The sequence below is a fragment of the Aptenodytes forsteri genome, unplaced genomic scaffold (assembly GCF_000699145.1).
Source record: "Aptenodytes forsteri isolate BGI_AS27 unplaced genomic scaffold, ASM69914v1 Scaffold9, whole genome shotgun sequence".
Lineage (NCBI taxonomy): Eukaryota > Metazoa > Chordata > Aves > Sphenisciformes > Spheniscidae > Aptenodytes > Aptenodytes forsteri.
The window spans coordinates 1,350,825-1,369,794 of record NW_008796217.1 but is presented as its reverse complement, the minus strand read 5'-3'; the positions used below and the strand labels follow the sequence as shown (position 1 = coordinate 1,369,794).

General features: G+C 37.8%; 1 protein-coding gene across 2 annotated transcripts in view; it reads right to left on the bottom strand.

Annotated features, from left to right (window-relative positions):
• Positions 1–41: 41 nt before the first annotated feature.
• The window catches only part of PLCL2 (phospholipase C like 2), a 106,268-nt gene continuing 87,339 nt past the window's right edge, over positions 42–18,970 (bottom strand). The window contains exons 5-6 of one of the 2 annotated variants that reach the window (XM_009288592.2): positions 10,140–10,249; positions 42–1,114 (exon numbers count right to left, since the gene is read on the bottom strand). In XM_009288592.2, the coding sequence (XP_009286867.1) occupies positions 935–1,114; positions 10,140–10,249 (290 nt within the window). In that variant the 3' untranslated portion in view covers positions 42–934. The remainder of the gene's footprint in view (positions 1,115–10,139; positions 10,250–18,970) is intronic. The other variant, XM_019474482.1, reaches the window with a different exon arrangement.

The following is an 18,970-nucleotide window of genomic DNA, read 5'->3' as shown; positions in this document are numbered from 1 at the left end:
TTTTTTTTTTTTTTTTTTTTTTTTTTTTTTTTTTTTTTTTATTTTGACAAACCTGCTTATTGAGATATCGCCTATTCTGTAAGGAAGAAAATACTTGAAAAATAAAAAAGTTAAAATTTAGTTAAAAGCTTTACTTGTTTGGGAGCAATCTCATAAAACTTTTTAATATGAGCACTTCACTTCACAAAATGAAAAACTATTTACAACATTTTGCTTGCAGTTTGGTCACATTATCTACACACATTTGCAGAAGATCTTAGGCAAAATAGGTATGTATCTTCTTCTGACACAGGCTATCGATTGATTGCACATTTTCCTTTTATATAATGGCTCTCCTATAGTGCACTGAAGTCAGCGATCACTGTCTAATTACATTCTCATTTTAATTTATGGCTCAACAATAAAATCAATACCACTTCAAATCCAAATATCTGAGCGGCTGAATTACGTATAGTGTGAAACATGTGGATTCTACTTTTTTGGACCTGATTTTCAAAAGAATAATTCACCTCACTGGCACAATTAACGAATTGTGCAAAGAAATAAAGGACCTGTGCATCTAATTCATTTGAAAATCAAGGCATCTTGTCAAATTCTCTCAACTGATTTCCCTCTAGTTACAGCTCATTTAAAAAATTTTCATTTCCCTATGGCACTATAGTGAATTTTTCAGCACGCTATTACTGAATTACAGTATCTTTTACATATATACTGTATTTTGGCCAATAATGTAATTTCCATGTTACACAATATCATTGCCTTCACAAGCAGAGTTGCTACATACATTCACAGTTTCAATAGATTGTAATTAGCTTCTCCAGTTGTGCTTTAAAAATTCCAAATATTTTCCAACAGTAAGTGCAAAGCAAATGTCCTATGCAGCTACAATTGGTCACAGAGTTATAAACTCCATAATTACGAGAAGAGCGTTCTCTCATTCTCCGTTTTCATCACCTGCCTTTTCAGGTATGACCTCCAGACTTCGACGGGGCTTTGAGATTTCTGCGTTTTCAGTGCCTGGCTTATTGAGTCCACATGAAAGAGTGGCATAATGGATTTGTTTCAGATTCTCCAGTGCTTCATTTTTAGCATATTTGAGAAGATCAGCTTGTCCCTGTAAGAAAAAAATGCAGTTAGCATACACAATTGATAACAGGATTCTCTTTTTCCCCCCCCCCCCTTGTTTGTTTCAGATTAATGGTACAGTTGCCCTGCTCAAAAAAACCAACACCCCCCGCAAAAAAAAAATCTCAAAATTGGATTACTTCAAGTTAGTAAGAACCAAGCTCTTTGCTTTCTCGAGCCAACCAGTTGCATAAACAAAGGGATAGGGATCATTTCTACCTAACAGCTTTCAGGAAAGTAATCTGTGCTGTGTTTTTAATCCATAGGACTATAAACATTTCTGCATAGAGAAAATTGTGAAGGCTGATTTTAATACTTCAGGGAGCAGTTAAGCTGTTTTGGGTTTTGTTTCTTTGAGATTTTTTTTCCTAGCAATGTGATTCATTCAATAGTAGCATGGTAAAGGACCAATGTTTGTCAAAGCGTGAAATATGAAAACACAGGTTGGCAAGCAACATGTAAAAAGGACAGTGATGACAAAGACTTCACAGGATTGTTTGCAGTTCAGCGCTATTGCTATCCTCCTTTATTTGCACTCTTTCTCTTCATAGCAATTAAGTTTTAAGTAAAGCTGTAAGAGAAACTGTCCCAGACCTAGGTGATTTGGCTCTGTCTGGCAGTATTAGCTACTCCATCTCTTTGTATTGATTGAAGCCCTCTAACAGCAACAGCTCTTGTTAGCAGACTACGGACTGCCTTTTCTGCAGCCATTACCTGCCTACCCTGCCCATATGCAGGGAATGAACAAGCCTGTAGCGCATGGTGAGCACGCGTGTCTTACTGGTGGACACAGGAAAGTTCACAAACACGTGCAGAAAGTCTGCAAGGGCCAAAGTGATTGCGCTGTGTCTGCACTCCTGAAGGAGAACTGCCCCACAACTTACAGAAAAGCAAACGATGCTTCAAAAATACCGTATCTTAAACAGCGTCATTTCCAACTGAAGGGCAGAAAAACACACACACACAACCTAACAAACAAACAAACAAAAAACCCCAAGTACTGTAGTTCCTTGAGACTGTCAGTTCCTATAATGTCTAAAAAGGTATGAACACTGACCACACCTTTTCCTGTAATTGGGGTATTCATGTCTGTCCTGTGTAAATTTTGGCTCCTGACAGACACTTCTCTTGAAGAGATGCTAATGTCTCTTCTAGAGACGTAACAGCTATGTTGCCTCTTCTCCTCTGCCAAATAAGGTTGAAATCCAACTTTACTTTTTGATTTGAAAAATAAAGGAGGAGAGGCAGAACAGCAGTCAGACAAAAACATGTGTGCGCTCATGGTGTGATACTTCAGCTTTCTTCTTTAGCAACTCAGAACATAAATACTATCCTATGAAGTAAGCAGAATTACGCATTTGAGGCACACAAATTGAAAACAAATACTGCTTTCTTCAAAGAAATAATGTCGTCGTCCCTCCATCCAAGACTATAATAGCCAAAGTGTTTTTTTCTGATTACCAGACAGGAAAAAATCTAGAAGTTCACTAATCACAGCACAAGCCTCATTAATATTTTCTTCTACAGAAAACCAGGGCTACTTTTTTTTTTAAAATCACATACTTTTTTCCAAACTGACAAACAACTAAAAGCTAATTTAAAACACTCCAGCAGACTAGATGAGTCATATCTGGAGTGCATCTGTTTCTAGCCCAAGTTCCATTTTACATGGATTAGTAGAATATAGTTCTGGAACTTTAATCAAGTTGTTTATTATAGGCAGAGCTGCTAGCAATAGTCTATTAATAAGGTTGCCCCAAACTTCTCATTTAAAAAAGATTGCTTTCAGTTGCTTATATGGTTGCCAAACTTTAACTATTTCTACTGATATTCCCTATGTAGGATTTTTGCCACTGGCAGTCTTTAGTATTATTACTGTTTAATATTATTCTTTAACCTCATCCATATGGTTCATTCAGTTCTGAGAATAAAGACAGGAAAATGCTGTCGGAATTTTTTAAACAATCTTCCATCCTTCCCTCCCCACTCCCACTTGGGGTAGGGACTTGTAATTCAAATGACTTCAGGGACCCAGAGTAGTGGATCCAAGTTATGAGCTTTTAATAAACAAAAATCAGATTTTGAACGTGGTTAGTACAATCACGCAGGATTTCATTCTCGATCATTCTTCATCTCTTGACAGCTCCAGCAATGTGGCAAGACAATGCATATTCCATTCCCACACAATAATGAATATGCGTTAGAAGAAAAAGTTGGGTTTTTCCTGTATGGCTTCTCCAAGTTGTCTTACCACCAACATTTGGTTGCCAATGCAGGCAGTCCAAAAGCCAGACTGGAGGAGGGGAAGAAAGAGCCTGGGACAGGGACTCTGGCGAGGAGGCGGATGGAGAAAAGGAGGGGGCAAGAGCGATTTCCGAGACTGACCTGGCAAGAAGTCTAGGACTGCAGAAAGGGAAGTTGGACTGTACTATACAAAGCACAGACTAGATCTTACTGAAAGAGGAGATTGTGAAATAGTCAAAAAAAAGAACACAGTGTGGCAACACTTAATTTGGACCAGACAGGTGAGTGGAGAAAGGGAAAGACTGAGGCAACATTTGGGATTGGAATACAGAAAGAAAACGGATTGACAAAATCCACCATGTTGAAAGAAGCCTGAAAATGACAGACAAGTAGAAGGACTAACAACTCAAAAAGAGTGAGAGAGCTTGGTAATGAGACTAAAAGCTGGTGAGAGAGAAAAACAAGCAAAAATGCAGAGCAGGGACAAGACTGCAGAATATAATGAAATCAGATAAGGTGATGAGAAAACTAAAGTTAAGACTCATGGGGAAGGATCTCTAGAGGAGGCGAAGAGGGGGCAATATGAACTGGAAAGCAATGGGAAAACCTGCCAGAAGAGAAAATTAGGACCAAGTGGGAACAGAATACTGGATGGAGGAGAAAGGGGAAGGAGGAAGCCAGGGGTTAGCGGGAATGGCTGGATTTTCAGCAGGGAACTGGGAGTGTCTGGACAAGACTGATCAGGGAAGATGAACTTTGTAGACAAGACAGGATCTGCGATAAAGGGCTGGATTATTGCAGACAACAGGGGTTCAGACTAAACACATTTGGCCAAGTGGGATCAAGTTTAGACCAGGGTGAAATAGAAAAATGCATCTGTGTACATTAGATACTCTCTTCTCCAACACTTGGAATGAAGCAATTGATTTCTGAATGCCACTGAACTCAGAAAAATGTTTGTGAAACCAACTGTGTTGTCATTATCTGCTGGCATGTCTTGATCCAAAGACAAAACAAGAGCCAACCACTGCTACCAAATATGGCACAAGCTCAAGTGAGAGAGGTCTGCACAACTGATGTAAAGTGCCTAGCTCTGCTGATGTACCATCATGAAGCCATATGCTGGGGAAAAAAAGCAGTATGCATCTTAAAAATTCAAGTTGTAGTCACAGTGAACACTGTTGAACAGTAATCCAATGCATCTGAAAGGCAGAAAAGTAAAAAAAGTCATCCAGATCTGAAAAAATTGCCCCCACACACTCAATTAAAAGAACTCAAAGACCTTCCTTCTAGTTATGTATCACATGTCTCTTGACCAAGGGCTCTCAAGATTCAGTTTCAATTCTTTATATTCTATGCATTCTGTAGCTGCATAAGATCCTGTGCTGGCGATTTAATAAGTAAATTAATAGTACAGTCAGTTGACTACAAGCTGGAACACAGGAATCTCTCACACCTATGGGCTACTCGGAGGCCTTTCACCTTCTTACCAGCCCCAAATGGCCGTACGCTACTTGCTCTTAAAATGCATACTGTAAAGCCAATACAAGAAACCTACCAACAGCTCAAACCCTAGTCAAGCAGATTTATCATGAGGAAGTACAAAAAACCCTACATTCAAAGAGACAAAGCTGGTCCACAGAGACAACTCAATGCCGGAATCTGGAGCAGTTGCAGAACCAAACCCATATAATGTTTCTCACTATATGGTAGGGCTGGCTCTGTCAGCCTTTCACCTCAGGTAAGTGTAAATGAATTCAGTCCTTTAGCGTAGTCTAGCAAACACACCACAAAACTCAAATTTACTCCCAGGACTGTGGTTAACAGGCATTTTGTGATAATTGCCATCTAGGAACAGGACCAATACAGGCCTTGCACATCACAAGTGCAGAGCACTGCAAGATCACCGTCCTCACAGCAGCAGATGGCAATCGCTGCTCCCTTCCCTTCACCATGGTTAAGATTCACTAACAGAACTGAGCACTATGTAACTTTAATACCTATTTCCCATATTGATGTTTACAAGCTTCAGAAAATGAATCAAGCATCAAGTTGTTTTGTAGGCAGACATGCAAAAGACCTTAAAGAACATCAAAGAGCAAAATTGACATTCATTCATAAGCTTTTAATAAACGGCAACGATAAAGGATGTGAATTAATGTGGAAGCCCAATTCGATATCCTTCATACCTCTCTGTCCCAATATGCCTGTGTCAACTACTCTGTTTTGTTTTTTTTAAAATCAACATTAAAAACCTTCTGTTTGTTTTGACGCTTTTGGCTAATAGGCAGTGTTTTTACATCATAGCTCCTGAAAGGTAATTAAAAACAAAACCAAAATGGTTCCTATCAGTTCTCAGACCTATGAAATGAGGTATCATTTCAGAGTCAATTGGATATAGCATCAACTAGAATGTCTCAGCACAGCTACCTTTATAATTTGGTATGTATTCACTCACGACTTTTGGTTAACAGGTTCTTCAGTGAGTGTGTGAACATGAAAGTAAAACTGTACAGATGACATTTGAAATAACTGCATAAGCACCCTTTCCCCCAAAAAAAATCCCAAGAAACTGTATCAGTAATGACTGGGCTTTAGCTCAGGTTCTGGGACCCAAAGCTCTTATCAGCAAAAGTAAGAAGCCAGTATCCCTTTCTCAAAGCGTTTCTCTGAGCAGTGGCTGCCAGGTACAATGGGACATGCTGCAGTGCTCCATGCCCAGCTGATGTGCTCTGAGTGCATTTACAGAATCCGGACATAAAGGACTTAACTTCTAAATATGGGTTTAATTAGGAGCCAAAATCCCATCAGTCCAGCAACATCAAGAGACTAGTAGTTTTAGATATTTAAATTGAACTGGGATGTTTCTGGGTACCTACAGGACTAGGCAGCAGCTATCAGAGGCTTTACGAACGCCCCATGGTGACAACAGTGCTGCCTGAATCCACTTGTAGATTTGGTCTACAAAATTCAGATGATTTTTAAAAAATATATATATATTTAAGAAGTTGCACCCCTGTAAGTGCCTTGAGTGTTCCATTTATAAACACATTTATAAAAATAATGTAGGTGCAGTACCAATTTCATTACAAAGATAACAGATGCCATGAACTGCATGCCTTGGGATTTCTTTCAAGAGAAAGTAATTCACGTTGTCTAATGTGACATGTCTAAAAATTCACAGCCAAGAAGAAGCATCTAACAAATGCTGGAGTTAGGAGTCCCACCTTCATTCTGAGCACTTCCATTGAACTCTCCCTATGTGTTTAGAACAGCTCTTTGTTGCAAAGACTAATTTAAAGATGCTGTTATGCTCTTCCTATGGGCATCTCGAATTCTAAGCCTATATAGGATTTTTGCTATGCCAGGAAAGTCCGTAAATTGTTACATTATGTTGTTTGTAGGAGTCTGCTGCAACAGTACTTAAAGTGATTTTCTTTCTTCAACTGTGTACTCTTTCTGGCAGGAAATGTGATTATCTATATTTAGAAAATATGAGTGCTATCAGTCAGAGTAATAACAAATAAATTACAAGCAAATGATATTGCAAACTGCCTATTTGAAAGAGAGGAATATTCTAATACTGTACAATCTCTAAATCTCTCAGGCAACAAAGTTCACTAAAGCAGACTAAATTTACTCTAAGTGATGTTCTGAGGTTAAACAAATATCTGTATGTGCATATATGGGGTGCACAAGAATGGGAATGTGTGCATATACACACACAAATTGAATAGAGATATTTCAGCTGAATTCAAACATACTATACCAATAGTAAGTTTGGCCACATGGCTTCAAATTAGGAAAAATAAAATCCTTTAAAATAGTAATTGTAATGCGTGTGTGCACACACACCACACACATATCACTAAAGCAGACTAAATTTACTCTAAGTGATGTTCTGAGGTTAAACAAATATCTGTATGTGCATATATGGGGTGCACAAGAATGGGAATGTGTGCATATACACACACAAATTGAATAGAGATATTTCAGCTGAATTCAAACATACTATACCAATAGTAAGTTTGGCCACATGGCTTCAAATTAGGAAAAATAAAATCCTTTAAAATAGTAATTGTAATGCGTGTGTGCACACACACACACACACATAGATATTTAATAGCTACGTCAGATGTTCTAAACAAAGAATTCCCCTAGAATTCAGCTGTCAATTTTGTTATTTCATCGAAGTTTCCATTGCATCAACTGTAGTCAAAATGTCCCAATTGAAAAAAAAAGATCAATATGTACCTTGAGGGTACAATGCAGCTTAATTGGTTTGGAAAATACATCAGCCACACCATGTGAGCATTCTGCGATTCCTCTGTGAGGGAGCTGAGGATGGCACTCATGCAGAATTATTTAGTAATGCTGCTCAGAGCCACACAGTAATTCCTAAATCATAGCCAAGAGACCATGTAAAATAGTATTCCTAATTACAAGAAGAATAAAAAGTTAAATCCATTTAAGCATGGCACTGCCTTCGGTGTGTTGGTTGCTCAACTGTCTTGCTTGTTGAACAGCAAAATTTGGGGCCACTGAATAGACAGGATTTTATTTTTGTGCTGTTTAATAGGGAAGTTAATTTGATGTAGGCAGGGAATTCAACAATAAAAGAAATTCTTCTTGAAGTGGCTCAGATTGTCACTCTCACAATCAATTTTTACTCTAAAAAATGTGGGCATTCACTTTCCATCCCTGTCCTCACATATTTTTTAGAGAACTGGAAAAATGGAAATGGAAAAACATAGTATTACATCAAAATTATGATTGTAGGTCTTTTTTCCCCAGACAGGAAGAGTAGTGTCTTAGAAACTGATAAACTTTTTCTATTTAATTATGTAATGCAAGACAACTTATGGTTACAGCCTATAGTTACAAGTCTGGAGTGAAAAAGCTCAATGTGTTACCTCAAACAAATCACAACCTCTAACTTTCTGTACATCTAAATGTGAATAACAGCACTCTTAGATGCCTATGTGAACTGCAATACTTGTAAATAACTTTTAAGATGTAACAACACACCAGAACTTTCTGTAACACCTCCTGTTAAAGTTTCAACAACAGGCTGATTAGATGTCTCACCAGTTTTCCTGATAAAGTATTAATTATGGGACAAATTGTACCTTCCTACAGAAAGGACCTTAATCTTCGAGTAGAAAAAAAACAAGTCAATGTTGAAGAGATTTTCTCAATAATCTCTTCAAAATGAAGGCCTTCTAACTTCATAATTACGTTAATCCTAAGGATATGCACCAAACGCCTTCAGTGCTCTGAAGAGCCAGATCTACCATGCGGGTTCTCCGATTCCTGGCTTACGCAGAAATCACGACTTCACATTTCAGTCGCTCATCAACTGCAAACCTCCCCCCCACCAACCCTTATGTTCTGAATGGAAAGCAGAGATGAAGCAAAGGTACTGCTGTTTCAGGCAGCATTAAAATAGATTTGCCTATCCAAGCTGATATCCAATACCTTTGATGGAAAAGTAAAGAAGGGATAAGAATTTATTTCCTTGACATTTGCCCAAACCCACTGAACTGACTCTCCTCCTCTCTGTGCCCTACGTAGCACAGGAATGGTACTTGGCACATCCCATACACTGTCTTCAGGAAACTCTGTTCTAATAAAGGAAAAGTGATAGTGTGGTCCTTTTACGTATAAGCAGAACCTGCACACATACTTTTAGAATGTATTAACTGTACACGCTGTAGCAATTTTAACCTCTTTTTGATTCTCCTCTGCACTGGACTTGTGCAGTGTAACACAAGGCAGACCGGAGCACCAAGCAACACCGTCAAAAGCTTAACAGTTGAAACCATCATGGAAAGCTGGAGAAATACACATGTATTACTGCTTTTCTGTAGTAGTTCACTGTAAGAAGAGGTGATAGGGAATTCTATTTTCAATAAGAACTAAAAATAAAAAAATATGTGGGAGAAAATAATTTTCTTTATAATTAACACAGACTTTGTAGTTTAAACGAGTGGGAGAGAAGAACTCATTAGTGGATGTAAACACAAAACTTGAATAATTTGGGCCAGAAGGATAGTGTCAAGGGAATAAATTAAGGGAGGCAGTTTTGCTACCTCTATAAATTTTTATATACTCTGCTGAGATGAAAGACCAGTGACAAGAAACCTGAACTGTTCCACATTCTAGTTTCCTGAGGGTCTCTGGCTGAAAGCTTTTTTATACTTCATCACTTAGCGTTGTGTCAAAACGTAAGCAAATGCGCTCGACAAAATGGAAGGAGAATCTCCAGCTCATACACACTCAACTTACTCCAGTCTGGATTACTAATACAATTTGTATGTATCATTTATCACCATTCATCACTGACCGCAGTAGCAACAGCTTCCCTTTTTTCAGTAACTGCATTAGCCTTAACACTCTTGCTCCCCTTCAAATCACAAAGCAGGGTTTAAACAGTGGCATAGCTTCCTCCCAGCCCAAATCACCTCACAGAAATCAATACTCATTGTTTCACCCATGTATTGAAGATTACAGTGGATCCTGTTAACGTTAAAAGGTTGTAAGAAAATGTCAGACAAACTAAATGAAACACCCCCGCACAACAACAGAAAATAAGAAAAATTCACATTGAGAGTCTGCTGTGTTTTCAAGTTATATAAGCTAAACTGAATATGGTTATAAAAGTGAATAAATCCAGTTGAACTGTGACACAAAATAATGACCAGTAAGAATATTATAATGTCAGTTGTGAATGGAAAAATACAGTAACTAACCAAAGCAAGACACATTACCTTTAAAATTGTAATGTTCCACGTAAAACTTTCTACTGATTTTTGCAGTTTTCTTTCTTTTAAGCCTTCTCTTGCTCCTATATTGTGCAGGTTTTCATGAAACTCCATTGCTGTGGAGAATAAAAGAAGGAGGAATATAGTATCTATTTTAATACATTTTTGTGATCACAGAGATGGTGATTTGAAACTAATAAGGCAAAAGGACAGTGAAAAAGCTTCAGAAATTGTACTCTTCAAGCACAAATGTATCTGATCTAGTAATGTGCAACGTTATACAACATGCCAATATACACAAATCTCTCTAAGCCAAAATCCATACTGAAGCACCTGTTGGGTCACTGCCATACAAAGATGGAGCCAAGCAAATATTTACTCTACAAAAATATTCTTTAAGCACAACTAAGTTTGTTGCACCATATGTAAAAACCTTTTTGTGAGTTGCTATAGAATGGAAACAGTAATCCATGAAATACTCTATCTCAACAAATTTATTTTGTGCCTTGCTCTTTTATGCACTAAATTTACATCGCAGTTGTCCAGCTAACAGCTTATATGCTGGGGCCAGCCCAGAAAATAACCTTCTCACCTTACCCCTGTGGAGAAAAGGAGTAACTGTGACGGAAGAGTGCCAAGCGAACCGCCAAGGACATTGTACCACACCCATGTAAACTACTGTGTCCACAAAACCTGTATCTGACAAACTCCAAACCAAAAATTTTTGGCAAAATTCAGATTAGCTTGATCTAAACATTGAGTAGAGTGACCAGAGCTTTAGTTTTAACCCAGCGCACTGCACAGATATAAGAAAAATAATCTGCTTTCCATGCTACTGTTACAAGTTATATAAAAATAAATTTGAAACAGTTTCCTTCATACAGGGGAAGTTAAATGTCCTTGCACCGGTACACACATCAACCCAACACGGATTACAGCAACTCTCCTATGGAAGTCATACATTAAATTGTGCCCTCAGGATCTCCATCAGTAATAACGTAAAGGGTATTTTGAGGGCAAAAGTTGGCAAGTGGTTGTGACTTACACCTACGAACATAAAACCAAGTTGTAACTTAATTACAAATTATAATTTTAAATACATTGATTGAGATCTTCTATTTGCCCAGTGAGTATATGTGCTTCAAAATTTACACGTAATTAATTATCATGGAATAAGCATACAAACTTGCATTGGCTGTCAATCCAAGAGCAGACTGATTTTTAAGGACATTATAGTATCTATTCTTCGTAATCTCTCTACCCCACACTCATGTCTCATTACAAGAAAGAGATATGACTGTTTTCATTGTACATTCCCTTACCTTACTCCTGTGTATATATATAAATACACATTTCAAAAATTATTCATAAATTAATTTTAAAGACAAGATCGTTCTTTTTAAGTTTTCTTACTATTTTAAACTTTACTACAAGGAAAATAAATGGCAAATATTTTCCCCGAATTAAACTACTGTATCATTTTTATTTCACACACTTCTCTATAGCTCTGACTCTGCCTGTAGAGTACAGCCTCAAGTAAACCATTCACACTATATTTTCCCAAAACAGTTTTCTAACCAGGTGAGAAATTAAAGTTCATTCATCCATCACTGTTTCCAAGTATCCATATTCTGTTCACATCATCCAAAAAAATAAACTCCCAATATGATCATGGAAAGATTATGCACAGATCCATATTTACAACATTACATTTCTAGAGCCACCATGAAAATACAGATTTTCTGATCTGTACCATGAATTCTGAGACTACACTGCTGAACTTTTGGAGTTCTGTACCTCATTTCCATCTTTATAAATATTGCCCTTCAAATCCACGGGCACTAGTGATCGATAATAACCTTGAACTGAAGCCACTCAGAGAGAGATTAAGAATAATGCTGAGGGCCTGCATGATCGACGTGAAATTGGTGCTTTGCAGATTTCACATTATTCTTACATATACAAAGTCACTAGTATCTCAAACACGGGGACAGTGGTGACCACATATTTTGCTATCTAAAAGAGCTCTTTTCTGGTTCACTGACTACCTTCTATGGTGACTCTCTTCCTTCTTTACGCTCATGCCACGTTACATTTCTGTTCTGCCAAAGCCACTCCACTCCAGCTAAATATTCCTGGTAGTTCGCAGCAACATCTCAGGGCCCTTTTTCAGAAAATGAAACAAAGTCAGATCATCCTACCAGGGCACACACATGTAAACCCCTCAGCAAACAGGTGCCTTCTGCTTAAACAGCGCTCATCACACCCCTCTCCTCAACATCGCTTATGGACTGGATAGGGCAACTCCCCATTATCATGCTAAACTAAAGCTATCCTACTCTAAGCCTACATACAACCAGGGACAAGTAGATTTGAATTTTATTTCTGTTTCTGTTACTAGCTTGCCTGATAAATTGAAATGGATTATTTCACCTCTAAGTCTCAGTTTTTCCATCTGTTGAATGGAAGAAATTATATTCACTACGCAATATATGGGCAATTTAATTTTAAAGTATGAATGCAGCACAGCATTTAACTGTTGACTACATCTCTCTTGGTATTCCCCTTCTATGTTCCTGCTTGTTTTTCTTCCATTTTGTCTTGGAACTGACTATTGAATACATTAATAGTGGCGAGGTTATAACAAAAGTGTTAAATTCCAAAACAAAACTGACTTCTTAGAAGATAAAAGGAAAAAAGAGGAAAGAGCTTTTCATTTATAGCTAAATTAAGAAAATGAAAAATATGTTCATATAAACTCATGTAAAAGTGCCTTTAAGATATTAATGAAAGATAACTGGATGTTAACTTTTTTTTTTAAATAAATACACATAATTTTCTATCTCCTTGCAAGTAAAAATTAAGATATAGTAAGCAAATTACTTTTACGAGGCTTAATTACTTCTAGAATTATTAGTCCATTAGTCATTAATACTAACCTGACTTATCACTGTTAATATATTTCTGCATATACCACCTGCTTAATCTAAAAAGCTTGTTACTCATGTTTTCCATTTTTACTGGCAGATGTTAAAAAGGATATCATCCACAAGTTTCTGAGTGATCATGAAGATTATGTAGGATGTGTGTTCTTCTTGTGTTCGGATGGAATTTCCCAGGTTTTAATTTGAGCCCATTGCACAAATGTTTTTATCTATAATGAAGTGGTTACTGATTGTTGTCTACTCTGGACAAGGGAAGGCTCAGGGGGGGATCTCTTCAATATGTATAAATGCCTGAAGGGAGGGTGCAAAGAGGACAGAGCCAAGCTCTTTTCAGTGGTGCCTAGTGACAGGAGAAGTGGCACGAAATGAAACACAGGTGGCTCTGTCTGAACATCAGAAAACACTTTTTGACTGTGAGGGTGACTGAGCATGGGAACAGGTTGCCCAGAGAGGTTGTGGAGTCTCCACCCTTGGAGATATTCAAAAGCCATCTATCTGGACATGGTCCTGGGCAGCCTGCTCTAGGTGGCCCTGCTTGAGCAGGGGGAGTTGGACTAGATGACATACCGAGGTCCCTTCCAACCTCAATGACTGTGTTCCTGTGCTAAATTTATTTTCTTGCGTAGTTGGAGAAATAATTTCTAATTTAGACAATATGTTTGCTATAAAACTTACTACTTTGAAGCGAATTTAGTTTGATGTAAGGAGTCCTCTGTATGTACAGAAGTAGCAGTTAGCAGCTTTTGTTTTCTTACCTTGGCGCTTAGGACTATACTTGGATAGTAGAAAGATCAGTTGTTCTTCATTATAGAGCAGCTTTGGATTGTCTGGGCAAAACCACACCTGATTTTTATCTATAATGAAGTTATTATTGATTGTTGTCTTGAGCCAGAAAGCTCAGTTCTAGAAATTTCTTTTGATGAGAGATGTCTACTTTACTAAAATCCTTATTTACATAGAATCATTGAAGTTGGAAGACACATCTGGAGATCGTCTAGTCCACCCACCTTGCTCAAAGCAGGATCAGGTAGAGCAGACTGCCCAGGACTGTGTCCAGTTGGCTGTTGAATATCACCAAGGATGGAGGCTCCACAAGCTCTCTGGGTAACCTCTTCCAGTGTTTGACCACCCGAGATCCCCATTGAGCCTTCTCTGCTCCAGGCTGGACAGTCCCAGCTCTCTCAGCCTCTCCTCATATGAAAAATGCTCCAGTCCATTCATGAATCACCTTTGTGGCCCTTGCTGGACTCTCACCAATATGTCTGTGTCTCTCTTTTACTGGGGAGTCCAGACCTGTATGCAGCACTGCAGATGTGACCTCACCAATGCTGAGTAGAGTGGAAGGACCAACTCCCTCGGTCTTACTTCCTTGGAGTGTTACTTACTTCCTTAGGTATGTCCACCTTGCTGTCCACCAGGACACCCAGGTCCTTTTCTCTGAAGCTGCTTTCCAGCCAGTCAGCCTCCAGCCTGTACTGCTGCGTGCATGGGGTCATTCCTCTCCAGGTGCAGGACTCGGCGTTTCCCTTTGCTGAACTTCATAGGGTTCCCGTCAGCCCACTTCTCCAGCTTGCCAAAGTCCCTCTGAGTAGCAGCACAACCATCTGCTATATCCACCCTCCTCCAAGTTTTGTGTCTTCTGTCAGCTTGCTGAGGATGCGCTCTGCCCCATCATCCCGGTGATTAAATGAAGATATTTAAACAGTAGCAGCTCCAGGGTCAGCCCCTGGGGCACACCACTAGTCACTGTCCTCCAGATGGACTTCATGCTGCTGATCACAACGCTTTGAGCCTGGCTGGTTAGCTAGTTTTCAATCCACCTCACTGCCCACTTACCTGGCCTCTACTTCCTTAGTTTGTCTATGAGGATGTTACGAGAGACAGTGTTGAAAGCCTCAGCAAAGCCCAAATAAAAAACATCCACTGCTCTCCCCTCCTCCAAGCCAGTCACCTCATTGTAGAAGGCTGTCGGGTTGGTCAAGCCTGATTTCCCCTTTGTAAATCCATGATGACTTTCCCCCAGTCACCTTCTTGTCCTTCATGTGTTTGGAAATGGTTTCCAAGAAGATTTACTCCACCACCTTCCCAGGGATTGAAGTGAGGCTGACTGGCTTGGTCCTACTTTTGACCCTTCTGGAACTTGTTAAACTGTGGTAACTCTACCACTTACGTGTGATGAGGCTTCAAACGTCATTACTTGATGCCCTTCTGAGTTTCTGCTTGTGGAATGTTAGCGTGCTTAGTTTGCATAACGTGCATTAAGAATTCTGGTCACCCCTATTCCACTGTAAGTAAGGGCTAGCTGACAGAAGCCATACAATTTCCTAAGTGCTTGCAAAATAAAAACACTTCCATCTTTCATAATCTGATTCAAGTCTTCCATGTTAAGGGCCAGCTTTTCAGTGAAACATTCATCCCAACTATTGTAATTCATGTAAATACACTGTTATATATGTAACAAAATAGCAATAGCATGATTCAACAGCAGGTTTTAAAACTGAACAAAATACTACCAACAAATTTTCCCAATCATAATCAAAGCTTTCACAGCACATCCTTTTCCACTACAGTAGACTTATTTTTTTTAAAGCATTCTCATAAGCAATTCTTCAGTATTTCCTAATAATTAGTTTTCCCCCTCAGTGCAGAATCACCTTCTGGCTCCCCAGTGAATGCTGATTAGTTTAGTTTAAATTTCGTTATTGTCTCAGCTTTTCCTTCTCTCTCAGACCCTCTCTCCCACCCTTGGAACATATTAGATGGCTTTAACACTTCTTCATCCCTCCTGGGAATAGCTTACCATTCAAGATGCTCTTCTGAAATTTTATGTACAATTTTTTTCACCCATTTTCAATACTTCAAACAGCATGAGGAAAAGAGAAGTGCTATAAAGTTGATCAATGCAGTAGGAACCCTATATCATGTGAGGACACTAATAAAAGTTTGCGTGGTTAGTCTAGCAAAAAGAAAACCAAAAGAGGAGTAATTGCTCTCTAGACACACATCAGTCAGGTAAGACCTTGGACATCAAAGAATCATCATTTCAGCAAAAGGACAATATTAGGATGAATATCCATCAGTAAAATTGGAATTTATCTAAAATTTATAACCATTGTAGATGTGGTTCTGTAAGCAGCCTTGAAAAGGAGAAAATGACTCAAATAAAAAACTTATATTCATTCTAAAATAGAGCTTCACATGATCAATTTCCAAAAATTGTACCTGGGAGTAGACTTCAGGACCTTCCAGTCCTGTGTTTCCTCTAGCAGATGCATGATGAATCCTCTATATAATATTACATGGCAGACCTCAAACCTGCATTAATTTATGCTCAGCATATTCTGATGGAATGCTTATATCCATAAACTAAACAAGAACTGATATGTCAGTATAGAAACTGGGGTGTCTTATTGCTATGACATACTTCAATAACAAAAATCTCTTTCCTAAACAAAACATACAAGACAACACAACAGTCTTGATGGGCTGGTAAGAATTCTGAGCTATCACTTGTCAGAATAACTTCCAGATTAGAACCTTAGCTTTATTTTATAGTCCTGGATTTTTAATCAGTCTTAATTGTCACAAATATGTTCAGAAGATATAAAACCTTTCATAACTTACAAGCATGTGAGCTTATAATATTTATGTTATTCTTTTGCTGATGCTTGAAATGCTGGAACAAGGAAGATGCATTTCTGTTGCTGCCCTGCATATTGGATACGTTGGCTTTGTAGTGCCAACATTGTATCTTCAGGAAAATAAGTTTTATTTGGGGATATATTTCAGAAACAACATTGTAGATACTACTAGAAGTTACTAATCTCCAACTGTATTTAGCTTGGAAAAAATAGTTTCTTAATTTCTTCAAAATGAAATAACCTCATATGAAATTCACTGTCCTTAATTACTAACTAGAAATGACACCTGTTGAAAGTCGGTTAGCAATTCCTCCCACTACTGGGCTTTCACTATAGTTCCAAGGTACTACGCTTAAGATACTGATTAAAATGTGACATATAAAGCAGCGTAAGTGATTCTGCTATTTTTAAACTATTTAAGACTCATATACTAAAAAAGCAAGTAGCCTTAAGTCACTGAGCTCCATGTATTTATATTTTTGCTTTTGTACTGTACCATACATACATATTTTTTGGAAAACTCTGATGATAACTACATGTTTATTAAAATGAAGATGTGGAGAGACTGAAACACAGAGAATCAGAGCGCGTGTGTGTAAGGCAGGAGTTCAGACTGTTTGGAACTCTGCAATTTGTTTGTTTTTGTAAGAGTTACTATCACAAAGCCCTGGCATACAACCTCAATTTATAGGAAAAAAATTCACACCTTTTCTTTCACAGAGAGTTGAGATACTAATTTTCAAGGAATCCTTAGCAAAACAGTGAGCACAACACTTGCTATGCTGTATTTCTAAGGCCAAATTTCTACTTGACATACTCATTTGTTTTCTTTAATGAAAGCTTTCTTGCCAAGAGCATGATTTACAACCTAGCTGAGACATGACTACACAGCAGGTGGGCTCCTCCTGGTATAGGTTTCTTCTCTTAACAAAGAACTTTATCAATGAAATAGCACAATGGTAAAACTTTGGCAATAAATGTATATACATCATAGGCCTAATATGAAATGGGTAGCAAACAATGTTTGTCTATACCTATATAAAATACACACCAATAATACTGCAGGTAAACACTTAACTTCAGTCAAGCCAAATATATTTTATCTCATTCTTGGTAGAGCACTTTGATTTAAAAGCAAACAAAATACTTTTCAAAAGAGTAATAAATAAGTAATAAAAATGAAATAAACATTAAATACTTTTAAAATGGAAGGAAAATACCATACAGCTCTTGATTAGGTTACCATATATTGCAGCTCAATTAGTATGTACACTCACCTCGACTGCTTACAAAGTTTCTGTGAATAATTTGCATACACAGATTTGTTCTTTACAAGAAAAAAAATCCAGGAACGCACTTTAATAAATAAGTAATAAAAATGAAATAAACATTAAATACTTTTAAAATGGAAGGAAAATACCATACAGCTCTTGATTAGGTTACCATATATTGCAGCTCAATTAGTATGTACACTCACCTCGACTGCTTACAAAGTTTCTGTGAATAATTTGCATACACAGATTTGTTCTTTACAAGAAAAAAAATCCAGGAACGCACTTTATACATTAAAAGATTTCTTCCTACTGTGTCGGGGTTAAATGGTAATATAGGAAAGGGAAGAATTCTATGAAAGAATTTATGCTGTAAGTACTTATTTCCACATATATTATTTAATATGCACATACAACTGCTACATTTGGCCAGATCTTTGAAAGGCAGGGCTTTAATTTTCTTACAGCATTAAATGTTTCTTAATATTTTTATTTCAGATCATATTCCTTAAACATTCAGGTATTTCAACCTCACAAACAATTTCCTCTTAAAACAAAGTTTATCAGAAAAGTGATTGGGAAAGGAGTCTGGCTACCAGATCACATCAACAATAAATCAAATAAATCATGTTAGAGAAGCAACAGAAGTCACTATACTTGTAAATTCTCACATATTTTGCTTACAGAACACTTTTCACACAAAGATTTAAAATGTACCTTAATAAATTCATACTTAGAGCACCTCTGTATTATCTAAGTATCACTATTAACTGCAAAAACTGAGTCTTAACAGGAACAAGGATTAGATCCCTCAAATACTTCCAAGCACCTGCTTCCCACTGAAGTCACCCAAAACATAGAATCATAGAATCATTAAGGTTGGAAAAGACCTCTAAGATCATCGAGTCCAACCATCAACCCAACACCACCATGCCCACTAAACCATGTCCCTAAGCACCTCATCTACACGTCTTTTAAAT